The 23,674-nt window shown below is 39.6% G+C and overlaps 4 protein-coding genes across 5 annotated transcripts; 2 read left to right on the forward strand and 2 right to left on the reverse strand.

Moving 5' to 3' along the window:
- Positions 1 to 633: 633 nt before the first annotated feature.
- Positions 634 to 2,901, forward strand: LOC106350027 (cytochrome P450 84A1). The gene is given in 3 exon segments (NM_001316183.1): positions 634 to 1,180; positions 1,317 to 1,747; positions 2,018 to 2,901. Coding segments are annotated over 3 exon segments (1,563 nt in total). The 5' UTR covers positions 634 to 669; the 3' UTR covers positions 2,639 to 2,901.
- A 3,630-nt stretch (positions 2,902 to 6,531) lies between these two features.
- Positions 6,532 to 10,636, reverse strand: LOC106349836 (transmembrane and coiled-coil domain-containing protein 4-like). The gene is made up of 15 exons (XM_013789828.3): positions 10,232 to 10,636; positions 10,083 to 10,164; positions 9,480 to 9,995; positions 9,100 to 9,268; positions 8,850 to 9,002; positions 8,589 to 8,686; positions 8,339 to 8,430; positions 8,126 to 8,196; positions 7,890 to 8,025; positions 7,665 to 7,724; positions 7,491 to 7,573; positions 7,320 to 7,396; positions 7,127 to 7,197; positions 6,983 to 7,040; positions 6,532 to 6,831 (listed from the first exon to the last, which is right to left on the reverse strand). Exons 1-15 carry the CDS (start codon positions 10,486 to 10,488, stop codon positions 6,718 to 6,720), a joined length of 2,037 nt encoding a protein of 678 aa, XP_013645282.2. The 5' UTR covers positions 10,489 to 10,636; the 3' UTR covers positions 6,532 to 6,717.
- A 310-nt stretch (positions 10,637 to 10,946) lies between these two features.
- LOC106349697 (probable serine protease EDA2) lies at positions 10,947 to 13,586 on the reverse strand. Of its 2 annotated transcripts, none has more exons than XM_013789756.3 (12): positions 13,282 to 13,586; positions 13,065 to 13,190; positions 12,840 to 12,995; positions 12,571 to 12,756; positions 12,359 to 12,475; positions 12,234 to 12,287; positions 12,078 to 12,149; positions 11,791 to 11,996; positions 11,617 to 11,711; positions 11,455 to 11,529; positions 11,297 to 11,380; positions 10,947 to 11,211 (listed from the first exon to the last, which is right to left on the reverse strand). In XM_013789756.3, the coding sequence occupies exons 1-12, from the start codon at positions 13,447 to 13,449 to the stop codon at positions 11,096 to 11,098; spliced, it is 1,455 nt and encodes a 484-aa protein (XP_013645210.2). In that variant the 5' UTR covers positions 13,450 to 13,586; the 3' UTR covers positions 10,947 to 11,095. The 2 variants fall into 2 exon arrangements, with proteins under 2 accessions (XP_013645210.2, XP_048634352.1); XM_048778395.1 differs by having other exon boundaries at positions 11,297 to 11,395; positions 13,282 to 13,542.
- Positions 13,587 to 13,678: 92 nt separating this feature from the next.
- On the forward strand, positions 13,679 to 17,828 carry LOC106349593 (probable LRR receptor-like serine/threonine-protein kinase At4g36180). Its single transcript, XM_013789611.3, has 3 exons — positions 13,679 to 14,403; positions 14,479 to 16,746; positions 17,171 to 17,828. Exons 1-3 carry the CDS (start codon positions 13,804 to 13,806, stop codon positions 17,684 to 17,686), a joined length of 3,384 nt encoding a protein of 1,127 aa, XP_013645065.2. The 5' UTR covers positions 13,679 to 13,803; the 3' UTR covers positions 17,687 to 17,828.
- Positions 17,829 to 23,674: the final 5,846 nt, after the last annotated feature.

A 23,674-nucleotide genomic window follows, 5' to 3' on the forward strand; every position in this document is an offset into this window, starting at 1 on the left:
AAAAATTTAAGAACCCTTTTTCTTAATGAAGCTAAAAACTTCAGTTAACAGACTGTGGTTAATTATGGTTTCGAGCTCTTAATTAATATTCGGAGTTGTCAACAGTGCTTGTGGTAATGTCTAAGCTTTTATTAATAGACCTTGTGGATATTTTAACTAATGTTTTTTTTTGCTTAAGATATCTTTACCAATGTTCGAAAGTAGAAAAACTACAATTGTTTGAATTCGGTAATTCTTATACTTAACTGTTTTAATTATTATGTTATTGAGGGAACATATATTTATACCACCAATTTATTCTAGGTAAACCAAGTACTCATTAATATCAACAACTATTTTTATAGTCTCACCCTTTCCCTAATTAAAATCCACTAAGTACCAATAGCGATTCATTAAATTTCTATAAATGCAAGAATATCCATTAAAATCCGTCTATATATTATTTATTTCCATATTAAACAAAAATAATTAAAAGGAGTTGTATGTATATATGTGTCACGAAAATGAAGTCCCCATATAAAATTAGAAATATGCAATAAGTGGGACCACACTTTGATTATAAAACCTACCTTTCGTAACACATCCCAAAATGGCGAACTTTGCCTGATCAATTCCTGAGACATTCCACAAACAATAAAAAAACATTTTCCAGAAAAAAGAAAAACTAATATGGAGTCTTCTATATCACAAACACTAAGCCAAGTATTAGATCCCACCACGGGTATTCTCATCGTCGTCTCACTTTTCATCTTCATCGGCCTCATCACACGACGACGAAGGCCTCCGTATCCACCCGGTCCACGTGGTTGGCCCATCATAGGCAATATGTCAATGATGGACCAACTCACCCACCGTGGTTTAGCTAACTTAGCTAAAAAGTACGGTGGCTTGTGCCATCTCCGCATGGGATTTCTCCACATGTACGCCGTTTCATCACCAGACGTGGCTAAACAAGTCCTTCAAGTCCAAGACAGCGTCTTCTCAAACCGACCAGCTACTATAGCTATAAGCTATTTGACTTATGACCGAGCTGACATGGCGTTTGCTCACTACGGACCGTTTTGGAGACAGATGAGGAAAGTTTGTGTCATGAAGGTGTTTAGCCGTAAACGAGCCGAGTCATGGGCTTCTGTTCGTGATGAAGTGGACAAAATGATCCGGTCGGTTTCTAGTAACGTTGGTAAGTTCGCCCGCGTGTTCACACTCTCTATGTGCGGTTAAATATTTTAAAAGAGAACAATAATTTTTGTTAGTTTATTATGCATGTGTTTTCTGTCATATATATGTTTTTTAATAGTCAACCAAAAATATCGTAGGTAAGTCTATCAACGTTGGTGAGCAAATTTTTGCACTGACCCGAAACATAACTTACCGGGCAGCGTTCGGGTCAGCATGTGAAAAGGGACAAGACGAGTTCATAAGAATCTTACAAGAGTTCTCTAAGCTTTTTGGAGCCTTCAACGTAGCGGATTTCATACCGTATTTCGGGTGGATCGATCCTCAAGGAATAAACAAGCGGCTCGTGAAGGCCCGTAATGACCTAGACGGATTTATTGACGATATCATCGATGAACACATGAAGAAGAAAGAGAATCAAAACAGTGTTGATGCTGGAGATGTTGTTGATACCGATATGGTTGATGATCTTCTTGCTTTTTACAGTGAAGAGGCGAAATTAGTGAGCGAGACAGCGGATCTTCAAAACTCTATCAAACTTACCCGTGACAATATCAAAGCAATCATCATGGTAAATAATTTTCACGAGGCACTAGTAACAGTCATTATTCTTAATGCGTTACGTCATAAAACTTATCTATTTAACCGGTTGTTTTCTCTGCAAGTATATTTTCTATTTTTACAAGTAGTCTAATATAATATTAGAGAACTTGCGTATGCAGCCGTTTTATTGATAGTAGAAAAACACAAAGGTTTTATACCACACGTAAATAAAATCACCGTATTGGAGAAAATACTATAACGTCATGTGTGAATTGACTTATTTTCCTTTTTTTAATAGGACGTTATGTTTGGAGGAACGGAAACGGTAGCGTCAGCGATAGAGTGGGCATTGACTGAATTACTACGGAGCCCCGAGGATCTAAACCGAGTCCAACAAGAACTCGCTGAAGTCGTCGGACTTGACCGACGTGTGGAAGAATCAGACATCGAGAAGTTGACTTTTCTGAAATGCACACTCAAAGAAACCCTAAGGCTACACCCACCGATCCCACTCCTCCTCCACGAAACCGCAGAGGACACTGAGATCGACGGTTACTTCGTTCCCAAGAAATCTCGCGTTATGATCAACGCGTTTGCGATTGGGCGCGACAAGAACTCTTGGGTTGACCCTGAAACGTTTAGACCGTCTAGGTTTTTGGAACCGGGCGTACCAGATTTCAAAGGGAGTAACTTCGAGTTTATACCATTCGGGTCGGGTCGTAGGTCGTGCCCGGGTATGCAGCTCGGGTTATACGCGCTTGAACTAGCCGTGGCCCATATATTACATTGCTTCACGTGGAAATTACCTGATGGCATGAAACCAAGCGAGCTTGATATGAGCGACGTGTTTGGTCTGACGGCTCCTAAAGCCACGCGTCTCTACGCTGTCCCGAGCACGCGCCTTATTTGTTCTGTTTAAGTTATGGTTCGAAGCACGTGGCGGGTGAAAGGAATGGTGGTTGGTATGGTTCTTGAAAGTGGTGTGAGAAGTCAAAAGAAGCCCTGAAGATTTGTGGATGTTATATATAATATATGTTTATGTATGTGTATGTATGTGTACACACGTGTGTTCTGGATGAAACATAAAGTGGCTCTTTGTTTCGTTTTCCAATTTCTTTTGTGGGAATTCTTTTCCTTGCATGAAATGTAAACGCTGAAAAATAAGATTTTTTTTACAACTAATTTGCATATTACAAAAGTATACTGATGATCCAAAGATTTTGCAAACATAAGCATTTCCGTCACTTGTTGTTCAAAAAAAAAGAAGCATTTCCATCACTAAGAGTCCAGAAAAGAGTTTGGCAACTTATACCAAAAAAAAAGAGTTTGGCAACCGGTGAACTAAGTGAAAACTCATCAACTTTAAGATTTGAGGAACCTAATGTTAGAGAAATTTGGAGACGATAACTTTCAATTTTTAGTTTTGAAAAGCCAATTATTTTCGTGTAGTTTCAAAAAAAGTCAGATCACTTGATAGAAAAAAGTTAAATTCTAAACCCTTCACATATTTTCTTATTTAATTTTATTTTGTTAAGGTCGCGTCTTCTTTATTGAAAAGTTTTATAGTATATCTTATATATCATTCATATGGAAAAACATTGTAGTCTTTATTGAAAATGCACCTATCACTTATGTATCATGAATGTATGTGTTGATTACTTAATTTTAACACCATCGACGATCAGATTTCTAGATGGATGGCAAAATCCATGTCTAAACTACTCACTTAAAGAATAATGTTACAACCAGAAGGCATCAAGTACTAATCGATCCCTACTTCAACTACCTTGACGAAATCAATAAATTACAATTACTTACTTAGATTTTTCGTAGCTACACGTAGCACATTCATAAACATATAGTAGTACCATACGTGGACTATCGAATATCACAAAATAATTGCAAACATATTGTTATCAGTATTAAATATACCCCCTGAAAGATATTCAATCATATAGAAAATCTCCGAAAGATAATCAAAGCCTGTAACTAATTGGCGGTGCCCCCTTGACTTCACATTATTTCGTGGTGGAAGGATAAGAAAATGACAAATTTATAGACAAGCTACAAGCTGTGAATTATGAAGCAGTCATCGCTAATATTAGCTCCAAGCCAAACCTAACATTTAAGGCTTGAATATCTAGGCCATAGCTTTGTAAAAAGTTGGTTCGAGTAGGGTTTGTCATTGTCTTCTAGATAAGACAGCTTCTCGACCCATCTCCTATTCAAGTTACATATACTGTTATAGCAGTACCACCAAAAACTGAGAATGCGCTTAATTTGTGGCTTTTAATCATTTTTCTGAAAGATTCTTACTTCTGATTGTGGGGGTCGACAATTCAGTCATGTGACCCCATTTCCATTAAAGATTTGTTGGACAACAATGCTAAGATTTTATGAAATAAATGCAGTAATGGATGGTTTTGAATAGATTTTACTACTAAACAAATGAGGCGATGCATGTGTTTTATTCATTTACTGTTGACTGATTCTGATTTGGATGGACCACGAGAGCGCTGAAGAAAATAACATTTACATCATAGACATCTCTCAAGTTATTTGTACACCCTTTTCAAATTTTAATAAAATATTCAATATAGTGAAATAGTTTTTAAATATGCATAAACCCTGGTTTATAAACTTTTTTTTTGAACTTAACTTTTCCTGATTTATAAACTTTTATAAAGAAAAAATATTGTCTGCAAATTGGGACTATGGTCAGTTTGAAAGGTATGACAAATTTAATATGACCTTGAAAGGTAAAGAACCTCGAACTTCTACTCACTTTTTTCAGACACACAAATACAAACATCAGAGTCCACGTTTTAATTTTTCAGATTTCAGTTTCGCTCTTAATAATAGAGGAAACAAGAAGCCAAGGTAGCTAAAAGAGACAATACGGTCAGAGAAAACGGTAACATGTGGTGGTGGACGACGCTGTAAAATAATAACAACGCATAAGTTGTCGTCTTTCCCCGGCGTTGAAGAACGTTCAAACAAAGACGATAGTAATTAACAAACAAACAAATTAAAAGAAACTCATAATGTCTACGTATAATTAATTAATTACTTTTTGTTCTTGTCAGTACGTAGTTCAAACATGTGATATATATGATAAAGGAAAAATGTCCCATTATTTTTCTCATATACGAATATGTTAGAATCTCAGTCATCTCGTTTGTTTATATGGAATATAAACAATTTATTCATATTATCTGATGATTGTCAAATTTGGAGTTTGAAGATCGCTTATATGAAATCACTATATACCTGCGTTTTCTTGTCAAATTCTGATTTGCTACGTTGTCCATAGAGATGAGGAGTGACCATCCACCATATTGTGTCACATAGTCACTATAATGTTGAGATCGAGAGGTAAATGTTCTTATATATGATGGATTAGCTATATCTCAAAATTTTCTCTACTCTGATCATCACACCTTCTTACACCAATTTGAAAATAATTGTTGACCTCTCAATTATTTTTGTGTTGAAAGCGATCTGACAACCTTTCTGAAAACAATCTGTTAATTATTCACTTGAAAATGAATCTTTTTTCATCATCTGATGAATGAATTATGAATTGCCTAATTGAAAGACCGGAGAAAGTGATGGCTTAATATATTTTAGATGTCTAAAATATTTAATTTCAACCAGCTTCCTCGTTTTTTAATCATTTCTAAGTTTACTGACCAATGATTTTTTTATTAGTCGACAGATATTTGGAATAAAACCACCTAACTAATATTTTCGAAAGAAACAATACAGATGATTAGAGTGGTTCCAATTTTTTTAATAAAAGTCTACGACATAACTCTACTGTTGTCTTGCGCAGATTGCAAAATAAGAAGGTAAAACTCTCCATTTTCCTATGTATATAATCAGAAAATACATTGCACCTAATTTATATCAAACTGTAGGAACAAAAACTTCTACATTTGGCTCCAGCAAAAATACATATAACTATATAAGTAACAGGTTAAGCACAAAAATACATATAAGTATACAGCTCAACTAAAAACGCTGAAAATAAAAAATACGGGTAGGTAAATAGCAGTCTCTCCACGGCGTATTTATGTCAGTGAAATGCGAAGAAACAGGCGTGCCTCGCTACCTAGCGTGTAAGATAACTAATTGGATGTTTAAATTATTAATTAGATTATAAATTAAAATAATATATTAAACATATGTTTTATATGTTATGTTATTATTCACAATTGATAAAAATTATATTATTTTATTTTCATAAATTTTATATTATAATATATTAGTTATTATAATTTATGAATAATAAACTGTTGTTTATTTATTATTTTAATATTGTAATTGTCTACAAATTTATAAAATAATTGTCACTGTTTTATGAGGTTTAGCCCCTAAACATATTCATGACACCTATATGCAAATATTAAAGATATTGACAAATTTATAGCAAACTCGATGAGTTGTTATCAAGGCTGAAATTACTTTTGTAAATGTGACAATAGAAACATATAAATAAACTTTTTTTTAGTTTATGGATAGATTCACGATGTAATATATTCGTAACGAAATAGAACATGACACGAATATAGGTTTAAATTTATTTACTCCAGCTCTGTATTTGTCATAGTTAATAAACATTGTTATCTTTTTTTTTTTGTCAACTAAACATTATTATCTATTGATTGTAATACACGTTAACTCCATTTTTTTAAAAAAAATCTCAAAAACAAAAGGTTCGAAAGTTTTCATTTTATTTTCATGAGAATCAATTCAGAGAACGTTCAACGTTTGAAAAAAACGTTTCATCAAGATAATTACAAAACAATAATCAGAGAATCAAATTTTCAGTTTGCCTTTTCTATAAATGGAAACAAGAACGTTCAACGCAAGACAGTGGTTTTAAAACGTTTCATAAAAAATAATTACAAAAACAGAAGCGTCGACGAATGTTACAAACAAACATGTAAAATTTGGAGAAAATGTAAAACGTATCTAATTTGGCTTATTAGTCGTTTAGAGAGTGTCTCGAAAAACAGGGTAATAAGTGTCGATTTCGAGCCTCTCTAGGATTTGCTGAGTCTTCCAAAGATATGAAGAGTGACCTTCCACCATATCGGTTACATCCACCTGTAAAACGTTGAAATCAAGAGGTGAAATAATACTAATTAACAATAGAAACTTTATAATTATCGAAAACGACCTCACATCTTTTTTATTATTTTTATTGTTTGTAATAACAATCAGCTAGTAATGCATTTTTTTGAAAGAGATAGCTTACATTTTCGATTCCAGGGATGCAAATGGGTTGTATTCCGGCTAACCCTTGGGATAATAGACTGTCGAAGCAACGGAGTTAGGTAGGTAAATAAAAACTGAAATAATGCAAGTGTTAATATGTAATGAATGGGGATAATGAATGTACCTTGCGCGGAAGGCAACACCGAGGGTCCAATCATTTGTTGCATATACATTGATGAATCTTCCAGCTACCATCTACCAAAAAGGACCGCAAAAAAATGTTTAATATAAGGTCTCATTCAAGAGATTCGATTCTATGGATGCGAGATGTTGATACCATAGTAAGGTAATGAACTCAAAACAGAGTTTAATTTTACCTTTCTTACGTCTCGCCAGTTTTCGTTATTGATTGAAATGGGTGCTCCAAGAATAACAACTCTTTCCACTAGTTCAGCTGCCACGTTAGATGTGTGGAAACCTCACATTAAGCAAAACATAGATTCGATATTTTAATGCATTCTTATCGAATAAAACACATAGGAAACTACCGTTTTGTTCTGTTTCGGCCAGAGTCTGGAGGCATTTGAAGATGACACGCGCACCAAGCGAGAATCCCACGAGAGTAATGGGTCTGATATCACATAGTTCGAGGCATAAATCATATACATATAGATTTAACTTTTAATAACTCCATTTACTTGCAGCAGCGATGAACTCTTTACCTATTTCCTTGCAAGCCTTTTTGTAGCACTTCAGCTAGAAGTTTTCCCGCTTTATCCGACCTAAAGAAATTGGATTATAGTAGCCATTAGCCACAGGTTTACTTAGACTGCAAGTACCAACACGAAGGTTTCAAAAGATTTGGTCATTAGTTGGAAATGCGATGTGTAAATGGTGCATCACTTTCATAGACTGAATACCTAGCTTGCTAGGGAAAGAGGTGTTACCTATCAATAGCAATACTCCATTTGCTATCTATGAAATCTGCAGCTACTAAGATTGTTGCTGGCCATGCCAATGCCAATAAAAGAGAGCTCAGAACAGTGTGCATTGCTCCTTGTTTCATCAATTCCATGGCCAGTCCTGTGGGAAATCATCATATTGATATCACAATTTTTCCTTAGAAATTTGACAATTGTTGTCACATTAACATGGTTTATTTAGTGGGATGAAAACCAATTACTTGAAGTAAGCCAATCCTGAATCGCAGTGCTCACTAAGATAAGATTCTTGGACTCCCATTGCAGCGTGTACCTGAAATAGTAAAGACCATACATTAAGAAGCAGATATAGCACAATGCTTGAGAATCAGACACAAACAACTGATGCAAGGAGCAGCTCTAGATATTAAATCCTGATTTCTATTTACGATACAAAGTTTGAGCAGACGACATACCTCTCCAAACTGCTAGTTAACCCTTGCCATGGTTTCACAAAATCATCTTCTTCAAAAACAACACCAGCAACCAAGACTTCCACTGCTAGCCGCTGTTACAATGATTTTCACATATCTTTCACATCAGTCAAAAACGGAAAAACTAATTATCAAATGAAGGAGGGAGAGGAGAAGCAACCAGTTTCTGATACTCTCAAAATGCAAAGCTATGTTACAAAGATCTAGTAGCTAATGGAAAATAGGCACTCACTCCTTGATTATGATTTTCGCCAATAGCTTTGAATTCGAACTCCTCAAGATCCCCAATCCTCCTTGCCATCTTAGTCCCTGTGAGACCAGCTCCAGCAGCTGGATATGAAAACATTTTTAAAAGCAAGCATTAGTGACACTGTAGACGCTCCCTCACAAAGAATTGATACATTCGTGAGGATGAAAGAGAAGCCAAAAAAACTAGTGGCTAATTGTATGCACACAAATACGACAAAAAGTGAACTCATCTACACGTATTCACCTCCAAATGATGCTGCAACCGCAACCGAGCCAGCAACAGTTCCAGCAGCGCTAGCCGCAGCAGCAAACCCACCAGCTCCAATAACCGGCACAAGTGTGCCCAGTGTTGGTGCCAATGCACCAAACCCTGCGGCAATAGCTGGAGCAGCCAATCCTGTTTAATACAACCATGTAAATGAAATTAGGTAACCAAAAAAAATGCGCTTATATCAAGAAAGAAAGTTAGCAGGTTCAGGTTGAATTTGCCGTACCACCAGTGATGGCCATCAAAGTTCCCCCAGTTAAAGCAGCGGCACCAATGATTCCTCCACGCTTCCACTTAGCCCATGTACTCGAAGAAGATGCAGCATCCTGACCCTTCATTTCAGCAGATTTCTGAAGGGCCATGGCAGAGCATGCCACCATTGTCTCAATTGCTTCCTAGAAATTGAAGATCCAAATATATTATAATAATGAAACTAAATACGAAATCCTCATAAAACAAAACATTGCCAGAACAAGAAGCACTGGAACCTATAGCAGTGCTAATTCCATATCTTATCTCAGAGCAAGATAGCTAATTCATAACAACGATGATACTATGTAAAAAATCAAGAAACTTTACAAGGAGGAAGAAGTAAACTATACGAACCACTTTAATCCACTCAATGTTAAACCAAGTCGCGAGTAAACGGAGAGCAACACGATGACGAGCATCATATCCCTTTCTACGGCGAGTAGACTTCTTAACCTCTTGATACTTATCCGACAAGCAAGCAGAGAGAAGCTCATAAAGAACATTGATTTTCCTCTGATGGCTAAGCAATACCACATCCTCAACAGATTTATCATCTTCAACAACTTCAGGATTATGGCTTCCATCTCTAATCACTACACCCGCTTCAAGACTCTCTCTTTCAGCAGCAGCCTCCGCCTCCTCCTTATCCTTAACCTTATCCTTCTCCACAGCTTTCGATTTAACCTCGGGAACAGCGTACTTCTCCCGGCACTCGTTTTCGTACTCCTGATGCTTCTCCTTCTTAACATCTATAGATAAAGAACTCCGAATGCTATGAACCATAGCGTCAGCAGCTTTAGCTAAAGCCATCTCTTGCTCCACCATTTCAACAGAAGCTTCACTCGCTTCTTCTGAGAGCAGCCTCGTGAACTAACATAACGAATCAAAAATAGAAGTTAATGAATGAACCAGCACTTAATCAAAACGCTTCCGTATCGATTCAAGAATTAGCCATACCGCACCGATGTGGTGCTTAGCGGGAGAAGAGTTAGCTGTTTCCTCGAGACCAAGCCAAGCTGATGAATCAATATCGAGACATCTGTAAATAGAAATGAATTATCAGAAACCAATTCCAGAATCGACGACGACGACGACGATGAGATCACCTGAAAACGGGACGAAGAAGGCCCGACGTCTCGTGTACCCAGAGGTTAGGGTCATCGGAGACGGAATCTCCGCTACTGCAGTTGCTTCTCCGCTCCTCGGAACGATCACACTCTTTGTCATCGTCGTCGTCTGGCGCAGCGGGGATCCCCAGCGGCTGAGTCTGGTTGATTTGCGCTTGGTTGAGCGCGATCGCGAACAACGCGCCGGCAGCGTATCTCTGCGTCGGAGGCAAATTCGACGTAGCTTCTTCCACCATGGCGCGGGAAAAAAGGTAAAACGTTATCTTCTTAACGGATCAGCTGAACAGAGAAATCGTTGGAAGTTAGATCACCGTCAGATTTTGAAATCGCCGAGGAAGATGAATCCGTGACTAATGTTGAATGAGTCAATCCTTCGTTTTGATTTTTTTTTTCCCGGGTCAAATAGCGAGGAGACATCTGTCTTCACTCTGTTGACTTATCACACAAAACGACGTCGTTGGAGGTCGGTCATCTCCAAAAAAATAAATCACGATTTTAAAAAAACTCCATTGCCGGGACGCGAACCGGGTCTCTCGGGTGAGAGCCGAGTATCCTGACCAGCTAGACTACAACGGATTGTTGGACATTTAGATAAGATATAATTAATCTAACTAAAATAGCAAAGATAGTAAACACACGAGTAAACACACGTTGCCTGTAGTGGTTGATAGACCTTGAACCTATATTCGGTGGATTAACCACAAGCAGAGGTTTCATATATAAAAGTTTGAAACGTGCATGGGAGATTAAATGTACATGAATACAAGTTTGTAACATTCATTTGATGTTTTGTTTATCTTCTGAACAGAAACGTGATAGACTATGCGTGTGAGGTGTGCGACTCTAGATGGAACTTCGAAGCACTCCACGGCACTGAGAGAGCCACAAGTCTATGTGTTCTATTATATGTTGCCTCACTTTGTTCACAGCATCTGGCGAACTGCAGTTCTTGGAATCACCTGAAAATAAGAAACAATACAAAAAGTTGTTTAAGTACTTGTCTTTACAGTTCAGGCATCTGAAAGAATGAAATAATATATATACCTTCAATGATCAATGGAGACTGAGGGCATCCTCGAAGATCACTTCCATGGCCACAGTTGTGACAAGTGATGATGTAAGAAGGCACTGTGTCGTCGACCACTAACTTGTTAATGCTACTTAATGTTATCCGGTTTTGAACAAAGTAAAGGGAGACTTACGGTCAGGAGATGAGGTCTGTTTGGATGCCTGACGCCAAGGATCTTGTGACCCATTTGTGAAAACGATTTTCGTAGCTGCAAAAATTGAGAACAACATGAACCAAATAAGCTGTCGGAATGTCCTAAAGAACAAGAAAGAGCATTCATCTCAGTGTTACATACCAGCAATACGATCACCTCCATAGTACAGGTTTGTTGCATCGACTTCAGGATAAACTCCTTTACCAAACAGACTCTTGCATAGATCCAAATGATACCTTTGGAACAAATCACCAAGAAATGTAAACGGGATGATGAATTGAAACGCTACATAAGAGTTTGTGACAGTGTGTGTACTCTGTGTTGACTTGATGAGACCGGATGCTATCGTTAGCAGGTGCCACTTGGAAGTAGGCCACTTCAGTACAAACTTGGAACCACCACAGACGATCTGAACTCTCTAAGGTGATCGCAGTGTCTAGTAGATGTTTCCTGCTATATGTTTTAGCGCTTAACCCAAACACTCCGAAGCAATACTCTCTAACGTATTTAGCATATGCTTCCTGGATTTACACATTCAAAATAATGTGTCACACACATCCACAATAATAGAGGATCTGTAATCATATAAAAGCGGAAGTTACCACTAAATCACCACCGTTCTTCTTAGCTTCCACCATAGGAACACAAAGCTTATCTGGATTTCCGTATTGGAACTACCAAATTTTGAAGATAAAAAAATTAAAAATTAGAAACAAAATGAGAATCATATAGATGAACATGTATGTATATATCATTACCGCCATGACTTGTGCATCCGCTACGAAGTATAAGAAATCACCATCAACATCAAGCTGCAAATTTACAGAAGCTTAATCAGATTGGAGACAGAGTTAAGTGAAGAGAGAAAAAACAAAAGCTAGACCTCGGTGGCGTTGAAGAGAGTTTTCACAGCCTTGTTGTTTACTTTAAGTCCTAGTTCCACGAGTTTATTAGTCTCCTGTAGTGCAGCTTTACATTCCGGTCCAGCTGACTCACCTATCTGCTCAACGAGTCACACAAAAAAAGAAACTTGATTCTTTAAACAACTAAACTCTATATGGAAAAGACACATGTCTTGTAAGGAAGGTTTTTCACCTGTTGATCAAATTCAGGAAACTCGTAGACAGCACGAACAACTGCAGAGCTAGCGAGGCTTCCACAAGTCAAATGAGGGAACTTAAGGCGGAACCAAGCGCTCAAAGCTCCAGAATAAGACGCCCCGAAGAAGAACCAAGGATTATCAACTTTGCCACTTCTATTCAGCTTAACATTCAAAGATTCCTGCATCCATTTGGAATTCTCAAACACATGATCATTGAATAACAGAGACACCCTCTAGAGCACAAGACAACAAGAAGACTTGCCTGGTAATACCCACGGAAAGCAGCTAAATCGGAAAGGGCCTGTTTAGACGAAAGATACTTGAGATTCTCAGTGGCTAATGAGTTAAAAGGTGAGCTCTTTCCGTAGTAACGATGCTCGAGTGAAACAACACCTGCTTCAAACTTCCTTGCTAACACCTAAAGAAAATTTCAGAAACTATTAAATCAATCAAAGGAGTAGTCTTTACTGAAAAAAAAAACTCTTACACTAATATAATCATTTGGGATTCCGTTGCAAGGGCCTTCGCCACAGATCATCAGAAAGATAGGTCCGTCTGGAACTCGTAAATGGTCGAGATACTCATAGTATCTCTGTCTGAATCTGCGATGGTCCTGTAATGAAATGAAAAAAAAAAGCATAACTATTTATAGTCACACACAGAATCTAAAAAAAGTCTCCCTCTAAACGGATTAGATTGATTACATATGGAGAGAAGTGGTCAAGGGTTTGATTGAACCAGAGCTCATCTCTCGTCAAGTACTTTCCGCTTTCGGACAAACCATGAGATATCCTCCGAGGTTGTACTAATCCATGTGACAAGCTCAAAAAGTATGATAAGAGCATCAGAAAGCCTATCGCCGCCGTCGCCATTTCTCGCCGTGAAAAATTCGATCGCCGAAAGTTTGTTTAAAGCAAGTGGACGAAAATAAAAACAAAAAATAATTAATTTTTTTTTTTTCTGTATTTAATTTAGCTTGCAAGGACGACAATAATGATTATAAAAATTGTTTCCGGAATCTGTGACAAAAAAAAAACATTATTTTATACGCATGGATTATAGTGCGGACTTCAAATGGATTTCAAATGATTTTAAAGAAAAACAAATTTTATATTCTTTCTTCTTTTAAAGACTTGAACTTTACTCTCTCCAAAGAAACCACACTCATGGCGACACTTCTTCTCTCACCATCTTCAAGCTAGTGTTTCATTTCGTTCATTACAACCATGAGGAGAAGATCCATGTTCTTCCTTCTCCTTATCTTCCACGCGCTGTTACTCTCACGCGCCGATGATTCTCATTCCAACCCCGAGATCGACGCACTCACTGCGTTTAAGCTCAACCTCCACGACCCTCTCGGTGCGCTAACCTCATGGGACCCCTCGACTCCCTCAGCTCCATGCGACTGGCGCGGCGTCTTCTGCACCAACCGCCGCGTCACGGAGATCCGTCTCCCCCGCCTCCAGCTCTCCGGAAGAATCTCCGACCGTATCTCCGACCTCCGCATGCTTCGTAAGCTCTCTCTCCGGTCAAACTCCTTCAACGGAACCATCCCTCCTTCGCTCGCGTACTGCACGCGCCTACTCTCCGTCTTCCTCCAGTACAACTCCCTCACCGGAAAACTCCCCCCGGGGTTGAAGAACCTCACTGAGCTAGAGGTCTTCAACGTCGCGGGAAACCGTCTCTCCGGGGAGATCTCAGGCCCTTTACCGTTAAGTCTCAAGTTCCTCGACGTCTCCTCAAACGTCTTCTCCGGTCAGATACCGAGTGGACTCGCTAACTTGACTCAGCTCCAGCTTCTCAACCTCTCGTATAATCAATTAAATGTAAGCCATCGATGGATTCATTTATATATTACTTAACTTTCTTTTTTGTAACCGATGTGGGATCTTTTATAACAGGGTGCGATCCCTGCGAGCCTAGGCAAGCTTCAGAGCCTTCAGTATCTATGGCTAGACTTCAACTTACTGCAAGGAACGTTACCTTCAGCTTTATCCAACTGCTCATCAATCGTTCACCTGAGCGCGTCGGGGAACGCAATCGGCGGCGTGATTCCCGCCGCGTTCGGCGCTCTTCCCAACCTCGAAGTCATCGCTCTCGACAACAACAATCTCACCGGTACGGTACCGTTCTCTCTCTTCTGCAACACGTCGCTAACGATCGTTCGGTTGGGATCCAACGCCTTCTCCGACGTCGTGAGGCCGGAGACGGTTAACTGTCGTAGCACCGGTTTACAAGTCTTGGATCTCAGTGAGAATCGAATCTCCGGCCGTTTCCCGATGTGGTTGACGAGCATCGTCTCCTTAACGAATCTTGATGTTTCCGGAAATGTATTTTCCGGCGAGATTCCGGCGGAGATCGGTGGCTTGAAGTTGGTGGAAGAGCTCAAGTTGGCTAATAACTCTCTTACCGGTGAGATCCCGGTTGAGATTAAGCAATGCGGTTCGTTAGGGGTGCTAGATTTGGAAGGAAACCGGTTAACCGGTTTAGTTCCGGAGTTTCTAGGCTACATGAAGGCGTTAAAAGTCTTGTCTCTAGGGAGAAACAGCTTCTCAGGCTACGTTCCTTTGTCTATGGTGAACTTACAGCAGCTTGACCGGTTAAACTTGGGTGAAAACGATTTGAACGGGAGCTTTCCGGTTGAGCTGATGGCGTTAACGAACTTATCTGAGCTGGATTTGAGCGGGAACCGGTTTACCGGGGAGGTTCCGGTTAGTATCAGCAACTTGAGTAACCTCAGTTTTTTAAACTTGAGTGGGAATGAGTTCTCTGGTGAGATACCGGCTAGTATAGGGAACCTGTTTAAGCTAACGTCTCTTGATTTAAGCAAACAGAATATGTCCGGTGAAGTTCCGGTTGAGCTTTCCGGTTTACCGAACTTGCAAGTGATTGCGTTGCAGGAGAATAACTTCTCCGGTGTTGTCCCTGAAGGGTTTAGCAGCTTGGTGAGTTTACGGTATGTGAATTTGAGCTCTAACTCGTTCTCCGGTGAGATACCGCAGACTTTCGGGTTTCTTCGGGTGCTGGGGTCTCTGTCGCTGTCGGATAATCATATCTCCGGGTCTATACCGCCTGAAGTTGGAAACTGCTCTGCTCTTGAGGTTCTTGAGTTGAGATCAAACCGGTTAACGGGGAATATTCCGGTTGATCTCTCGAGACTTTCTCGTTTGAAAGTGCTGGACTTGGGTCGGAACAACTTGTCAGGTGAGATCCCACCGATGAGCTCGTCTCTCGAGTCGCTGTCACTTGACCACAATCATCTGTCAGGAGTCATACCTGAGTCTTTCTCTGGACTATCAAACTTGTCAAAGCTTGATCTCTCGGTTAACAACTTAACCGGGGAGATTCCATCTACCTTATCCCTCATAGCAACCAACTTGGTGTACTTTAATGTCTCGAGCAACAATCTCAAGGGAGAGATTCCACCTTCTTTCACCAACCCCTCAGACTTCTCAGGCAACTCGGAGCTATGCGGCAAGCCGCTAAACCGAAAATGTGAAGGCAGCACGGCGGAGGAGAGGAAGAAGAGGAGGAAAATGATTCTGATGATAGTCATGGCTGCGATAGGCGCTTGCCTTCTAACGCTCTTCTGCTGCTTCTACATCTACACACTCTTGCGATGGAGAAAGAAGCTGAAACAACAGTCCGCAACGGGGGAGAAGAAACGGAGTCCGGGTAGAACAAGCGCGGGGAGCAGAGTACGCAGCAGCACGAGCCGGTCGAGCACGGAGAACGGAGAGCCGAAACTAGTGATGTTCAACAACAAGATCACTCTAGCGGAAACAATAGAAGCGACACGACAGTTCGATGAAGAGAACGTTCTCAGCAGAACCAAATACGGTTTGCTGTTCAAAGCTAATTACAACGATGGTATGGTTCTTTCGATACGCCGCTTACCTAATGGATCTCTCTTGAACGAGAACTTGTTCAAGAAAGAAGCTGAAGTTCTCGGGAAAGTCAAGCACAGGAACATTACGGTCCTTAGAGGATACTACGCTGGTCCACCGGATTTGAGGCTCTTGGTGTATGACTACATGCCGAATGGAAACTTGTCTACTCTCCTCCAAGAAGCTTCTCACCAAGATGGCCATGTCCTGAACTGGCCAATGCGTCACCTCATTGCTCTTGGGATCGCTCGTGGTCTCGGTTTCCTCCATCAATCCAACATGGTAACAACATCTAACGTTTGTTAAGCTTTGAATAAAAAATACATCTTACTAATATCATAATTTTTTAGAAATTATCCACAATTTAATTACTTTTACGCCTAAAACTTAAAGCATAATTAGGATTTGTACTTGAATTTTAGTAATTTTTAACATTTCATTTAAATTTAAAAAATATTAATATTCTTTATTTAGATGAACATAGTTTGAGTATTAAAATGACCACAAATTTAATTTATAAGCAAAAAAATTAGTTTAGATGGTGAGGTATTTTTCATCTAAATAAACTGGATAGAAAAAAAAATTTTGAGTAGTAAAAGTCTTAGAGAAATTTAGTTGGCTTATTTTTATGGAATTTTTCTTTATTTATCTCTATACGACTATACCTTAAGTATTTTCTTATGTATGTTTATGTTACATCAAATAGGTTCATGGTGATATAAAGCCACAGAATGTGCTCTTCGACGCTGACTTCGAAGCCCATTTATCCGACTTCGGGCTTGACCGTCTCACTGTTCGATCCCCGTCAAGAACAGCGGTCACATCAGCCACCATAGGGACGTTAGGCTACGTTTCTCCAGAAGCTACATTGTCAGGAGAGATCACAAGAGAGTCCGACATCTACAGCTTCGGCATTGTCCTACTCGAAATCTTAACCGGGAAGAGACCGGTAATGTTCACACAAGACGAGGATATAGTGAAATGGGTGAAGAAACAGCTTCAGAGGGGTCAAGTCACAGAGCTGCTAGAGCCAGGTCTGCTCGAGCTAGACCCGGAATCGTCTGAATGGGAAGAGTTTTTGTTAGGTATCAAAGTCGGACTGCTTTGTACGGCCACGGATCCTCTTGACCGACCAACAATGTCTGATATTGTGTTCATGTTGGAAGGCTGTCGTGTTGGTCCTGACGTTACTTCCTCCGCCGATCAACCCTCACCGGCCTAACCGCTTTTTATTTTATTTTCTTTCCTGATTTAAATTCTTAGTAAGAAAAACAACAAGAACTATTAATATTTTAAAAATTCAGCATTATTATTACATTATTTGTCGGTCTTTGGACCTTCTTTAATGTCTTTGTTGGAGATTACGAAGTCTTTGTTTGTTGTTTTCGGTTGCATGGCCCAGTAGAGATTTTGAATATATCGCTTTTGTGTTTAGTCAACGTAATTACAGCACCCGGGTTTTAAGCATGTGGGACCCTCTTCAGCCGAAGTTATGTTTTCGCGCCAAAGAGTGTTTGGTTTGGTTTGGGTGATTAATGATTATTACGAACAAAAATGGAAAATAAAAACATCATTTAACCAATAATTATAGTGTTTAGGGAAAACAAATCATTAATGCGCGGCTGATTTTAAAATTTTGGTTTAAACAAAGCTATAATACTCGATTTGTGGGGTGATAAGATTGAGAAATGAGAAGGAGACAAGAGAGCAGGAAGATTGGTGGGAGTGGGGCCTGCTCTTTGTCACGTGCCAATAGTTTGCAGATACTGAATATGACCGTTGAGCCACTGATGCCGTCACGTGCTTACAGTTTCGTACACCCTGGCATTATTTGACTCTGTTACGGTCAGTCTTGCACGTGGAAAGTCTACTGTCGAAGTTCATGTGGACCTTTGTTTCAGCTAAAACAGAACCTAAAAGGCTCTCTTAATTTTCAAAATTCAGTTACACGTTCTTTGAGTTGGATTCGTATGTACAATATACCACCCAATCGTTTGAAGTAATTACCTGACAAGTGACAATACTTGAAATATACTGTCATATATGATTCTTTTTCAAAATTTCTTATAGTAATATAAACCAAAGAAATTTGTTTTACAATAAAATTCGTTTTGATGATTTAAACTGGGTCAAAGAAGTCCACCATTAATCCACTATGATTTTCGATGGGCTTTGCTCTGCATGGTTCCTACAAAACAAAAGGCTCTTCTAAAATTTGAAACCACAAATCACTGACGAGCGAGCCCTATTGCGTTGTTATAGGACTAATGGACCCAAAGCTGGGTCGAATCTCAGGTCTTTCATTCGAAAATATAGGGGGCATTACATTTTGTAGTCACATATTGTCGTGTGTATAACTAATGAGGCTCTGTAGACTTGATGCCTTGATGGAAAATGCAAAAAGTTTAAAACAGTATTCACACACACGTTTCTTTTTCAGCCAATGATTTTTTTTCCTTCACCAACGTATATTTTTTTTTGAAACTGTTCACCAACGTATATTTCCTTGCTATAGTTTGAAACCTACTGTATTTTTATTAAGAAAATAATTATCACGTACGTGCGTTATCCGCAATTACCAATAATTATACACATTTCCTTGCTTCATGATCAGTATTCAGTAGTAAATTTTAAGTCCATCGCACGAATCTATTAACGATTGGTGTATTTTCCACTAAGAACTTAATTACTTGCAGAAAGACATGATAATATTTTTTAATAATACCTTTTATTATATCTTCCATCAATTATAAAAATCTATTTTAAGATACTAACAAAGTTTTTTTTTGGGTGTAGTTGTCAAGAATCAATATCAAGTTGATCACTCGTTCTTAGATTCTACTTCGCTCGTTTGTAACTAGGTTCTTAGATTTGTAGTTCGATCAAGAACACATACACACAATTTGTTTACCCAGACTTCGTTGCCTACTGTCTGGGGAGAGATCCAAACTCTCAAGCTTCCACTAGATCATATATGATGATACAGAGTACAAAGAGCTTACAACGTTTCCTTTGTTTCAGGTTAACTTGACACAGAAGTTACCGGAGAACAAGCGTTGTATCTGAAAGTGCACCACCGGCAATCAGAGTCGTAAGAGAAGATCAGGTCAGCTCCTTCACCGTCGCTCCTCCGTCTCTTCTCTCTCGCGTAGCTCTCTCTTTCTTTCTGTATCTGATCAGTGTAACAGAAAAGGTCTAACAACCTTTTCTTATCCTTTCAGGTTATAAGGACGATGATCTGTTTCCAAAACGATGCCGTCCTTGTTAATACTCAATGCGCAGTCGTATAGCTTCTGTCACCGAAGCCCAAACTGATTCAGTCTCTGGCCCAGCAGAAGCCCGTACCGAGAGGAGCTGATGTTCGACAACCTTTAGCTCACAATCTCCACCTTTGTCGAAATCATACTCTCTCTCTTTGTCTTTCGAACATATCGCCACCAAACCTCAACTCCGAGTTTCAACGAATGTCTCCGATCAATCAGCTTCTTCAATCAGGCTCTAGACTTAATCTCCTGACGCATCTCTCATCCTGAATCACAGAACTTCAACCAATACCAACCAGATTCACGCCCTGCTCTGTCTTCTTCCTGAGATCAACCTCTCTGAAGATAACCACGTAAGAGCTCTGTGTTGACTTTATCTGTTCTGTTTCCCATAGAACTTTTACCAGTCCTAGGCTTTGTCGATTTTCCTTCCTCAATCAGATTAATTTACCTTATCTGATCTTCTGTTTCCACTCCTTGTTTCGAGGTATCCAATCGACAAGACCCTCTCGGAGCTCCACCTGCTTGGGTTAAGCGACTAACTTGAGTTTTCCCAGACACCGCTCGAAAGCATTTCCAGGTAAACTCTTTGTTAGAAAATCTGAAGCATTTAGGGTAGTGTGCACCTTCTGTAGATCCACTTGACCTTCGCGAACTTTGTCTCTGATGTAGTTGTATTTAGTATCCATGTGCTTAGTTCGGAAATGATAGACTGCATTCCTTGCTAGGCAAACTGCACTCTGTGAATCACATAGTAGTTTAAAACTTTTGAACTTAAATCCCAACTCATCGCAAATCTTCAAAAGCCACTTCCCCTCTTTTGCTGCTTCTGTTAAGGCCATATACTCAGCTTCTGTGGTTGACAATGCCACCACAGACTGAAGTGTTGACCTCCAACTCACGGTATTACCTCCCACTTGAAACACATAAGCTGAAACAGATCTTCTACCATCCAAATCTGCTGAGTAATCAGAATCACTGTAGCCGACTATCTCAAACTGATCTTGCTTAGTAAAGGTTAGGCTTATGTCCAGTGCTCCTGTTAGGTATTTGAAAACCCATTTGACTGCCTCCCAGTGACCTCGTCCTGGTTGAGCCATGTACCTGCTGATCAGACAGATAGCATATCCCAAATCTGGTCGAGAACCTATCATAGCATACATTAGGCTTCCAACTGCACTGGCATAGGGAATTTTATCCATATATTTAGCCTCTTCCCTTTCCTCAATCTCAGTTAGCTTCTTCAACTTAAACTGTGAACTTGTAGGAGTAACCACAGCCTTAGCTCCTTCCATGTTAAAATTCTTCAGAACTTGTCTCAAGTATCTTTCCTGTGACAATTTTAACACTTCTCTCTTTCTGTCACGAATTATATCCATTCCAAGGATACGTGTAGCCTTACCCAAGTCTTTCATTTCAAATTCTGTCTTTAACCTGTCTTTCAACTTCTGTATCTTGTTCATGTCTTTAGCAGCAACTAACATGTCGTCCACATACAATAGAAGATATACTCTGTCCTTTAATTCTTCTCCGGTAAAGTAGACACACTGATCATTCGCACTCTGAACAAACCCCTGTTTCTTCATAAACTCATCAAATCTTTGATTCCACTGTCTAGGAGACTGTTTGAGTCCATACAAGGATTTCTTCAATAGACATACCTTTGATTCATCTCCCTTTTCAGTAAAACACTCCGGTTGATCCATATAGATCTCTTCGTCTAGATTTCCATACAGAAAAGCTGTCTTCACGTCCAGTTGCTCAAGTTCTAGATCGAAATTCACAACCATAGATAGCAGCAGTCTGATGGATACGTGTTTGACTACAGGCGAGAAGATCTCATTGTAATCTACTCCTTCAATCTGTGTGAAACCTTTTGCTACTAGTCGAGCCTTGAATCTTGGTGGTTCCACACCCGGGATTCCCTCTTTGAACTTGAAGATCCACTTGCAACCAACTATTTTATTTCTGTTTGGCTTCTGAACTAGCTTCCAAGTTCCATTTTTAGCCAGTGACTTCATCTCTTCTTCCATTGCTTTCTTCCATTCTTTCCAATACTTGCTCCGCATTGCTTCAGCAACAGTTCTTGGTTCTTGAATCTCCATATCCTGAGCACATACTAAAGCATAAGCTACGAAGTCCCCACTCTCAAACATAGCTGGTTTTTTCAGCTGTCTCTTCCCTCTGTCTCTAGCAAGAACATAGTCATTCAGTGATTCCACCGCATCTGTATCTGCTGGTGGTTCTGCGCTTGACTCAGTTTCACTCTCTGACTCTGACTCAGATGAAGGTCCTGGATTCAAAGACTCAACTTCGATTTTCTTACTAGCTCCACCTGAATCAGAAATCCCGTGAACTTTGTCGAAGTTGAATGTGACTTTCTTTGAGTTGTTCTTTCTTGATTCCTTTTCTTCCATAGCGTCTTTAAACACTAAATCCTCATGAAACACCACATTTCTGCTCAATGTGCATTTCCCTTGGTCCGGCATCCATATCCGATACCCCTTAACCCCCTGAGGATAACCCATGAAATATCCTTTAACAGCTCTAGGACTGATTTTGTCTTGAGTAGTGTGTACATAAGCCACACTTCCAAAACGCCTCAGGTGATCAAGATTAATTTTCTCTCCTGACCAGAGTTTTTCAGGAATTTTGAAGTTCAGTGATGACGTTGGTGATCTGTTGATCAAGTATACAGCAGTCGAAGCCGCCTCTGCCCAAAACTGTTTCCCAAAACCTGTTTCTGCCAACATACATCTTACTTTATTCATGATAGTCAAATTCATCCGCTCAGAGACGCCGTTCTGTTGAGGTGTGTACGAACAGGTCTTGTGCCTTTTAATTCCTGCTTCTTTGCAAAGCCCATCAAACTCCTTGTTACAAAATTCGAGACCATTGTCAGTTCGTAGACACTTTACTTTCTTCCCAGTCTGAGTTTCAACTAGCTGCTTCCATTCTTCAAAACTTGCAAAAGCTTCTCCTTTAGTTCTTAGGAATTTAATCCATACTTTCCTTGAGAAGTCATCAATGAATGTGATGAAATATTTGCATCCAGCTAGACTCTCCTCAACTCCCGGAGATCCCCAAAGATCAGAATGGATGTATTCTAGAATTCCTTTAGATGTGTGCTTACCGGTTTTGAAACTCTGCTTTTGAGACTTTCCCAAGACGCATTCTTCACAGAAGTCTAGTGTGTGAATCTCACTTCCATCTAGGTAACCTTCCTTTATCAGCACATTCATGCACTTCAGTCCCATATGACCCAGGCGAGAGTGCCATCTCTGTGCTTTGTCGACTTCTGGTCTTGCCACTGCTGCAACGTTCTTCTCAACTGATCCTTCAAGGTAGTATAATCCCTCATTATACTTTCCAGACAACACTTTCCTTCCATCTTTATAAAACGTCACTCGAAAACCCGCTCCTTCATAGTTGCAACCATTTTTCTCTAGTTGACCGTATGAGATGAGATTCCTTCCCATCGTAGGCATGTATCTCACGTTAGTAAGAATAACTTCAGTCTTGTCGGGGTTTCGGATTTTGATCTTTCCTTTTCCTTTTACCTCGCTGTGAGTGTTGTTTCCCATTAAGACTTTGCCCCCTTCTACTTCCTCAAAATCAAACAGTGAATCCTTGTCTGGTGTTATGTGAAAGGTACAGCCAGAATCCAGAACCCATTCATGTTTAGTGTTTTGAACGCTAGCTGTTAGGATCATAGGTTCCTTATATAGACCCACGTTTGCTGCTTGGTTCTTCTGATGATCATCTTTTCTTTCTGGACAGTCTCGTTTGTAGTGTCCTTCTTTACCACATACCCAACACTCACGTCCCTTAGGTTGACCCTGAGTTTTCTGAGCCTTTTTGAATCTGTTTCCATTGCTCTTACTTCTGTTCCGATTGTACGAGCCACCTTGACGTTTATTCTGTCTACCTCTCTCTGCAAACAAACC

The sequence above is a fragment of the Brassica napus genome, chromosome A1 (assembly GCF_020379485.1).
Source record: "Brassica napus cultivar Da-Ae chromosome A1, Da-Ae, whole genome shotgun sequence".
Classification (NCBI taxonomy): Eukaryota; Viridiplantae; Streptophyta; class Magnoliopsida; order Brassicales; family Brassicaceae; genus Brassica; species Brassica napus.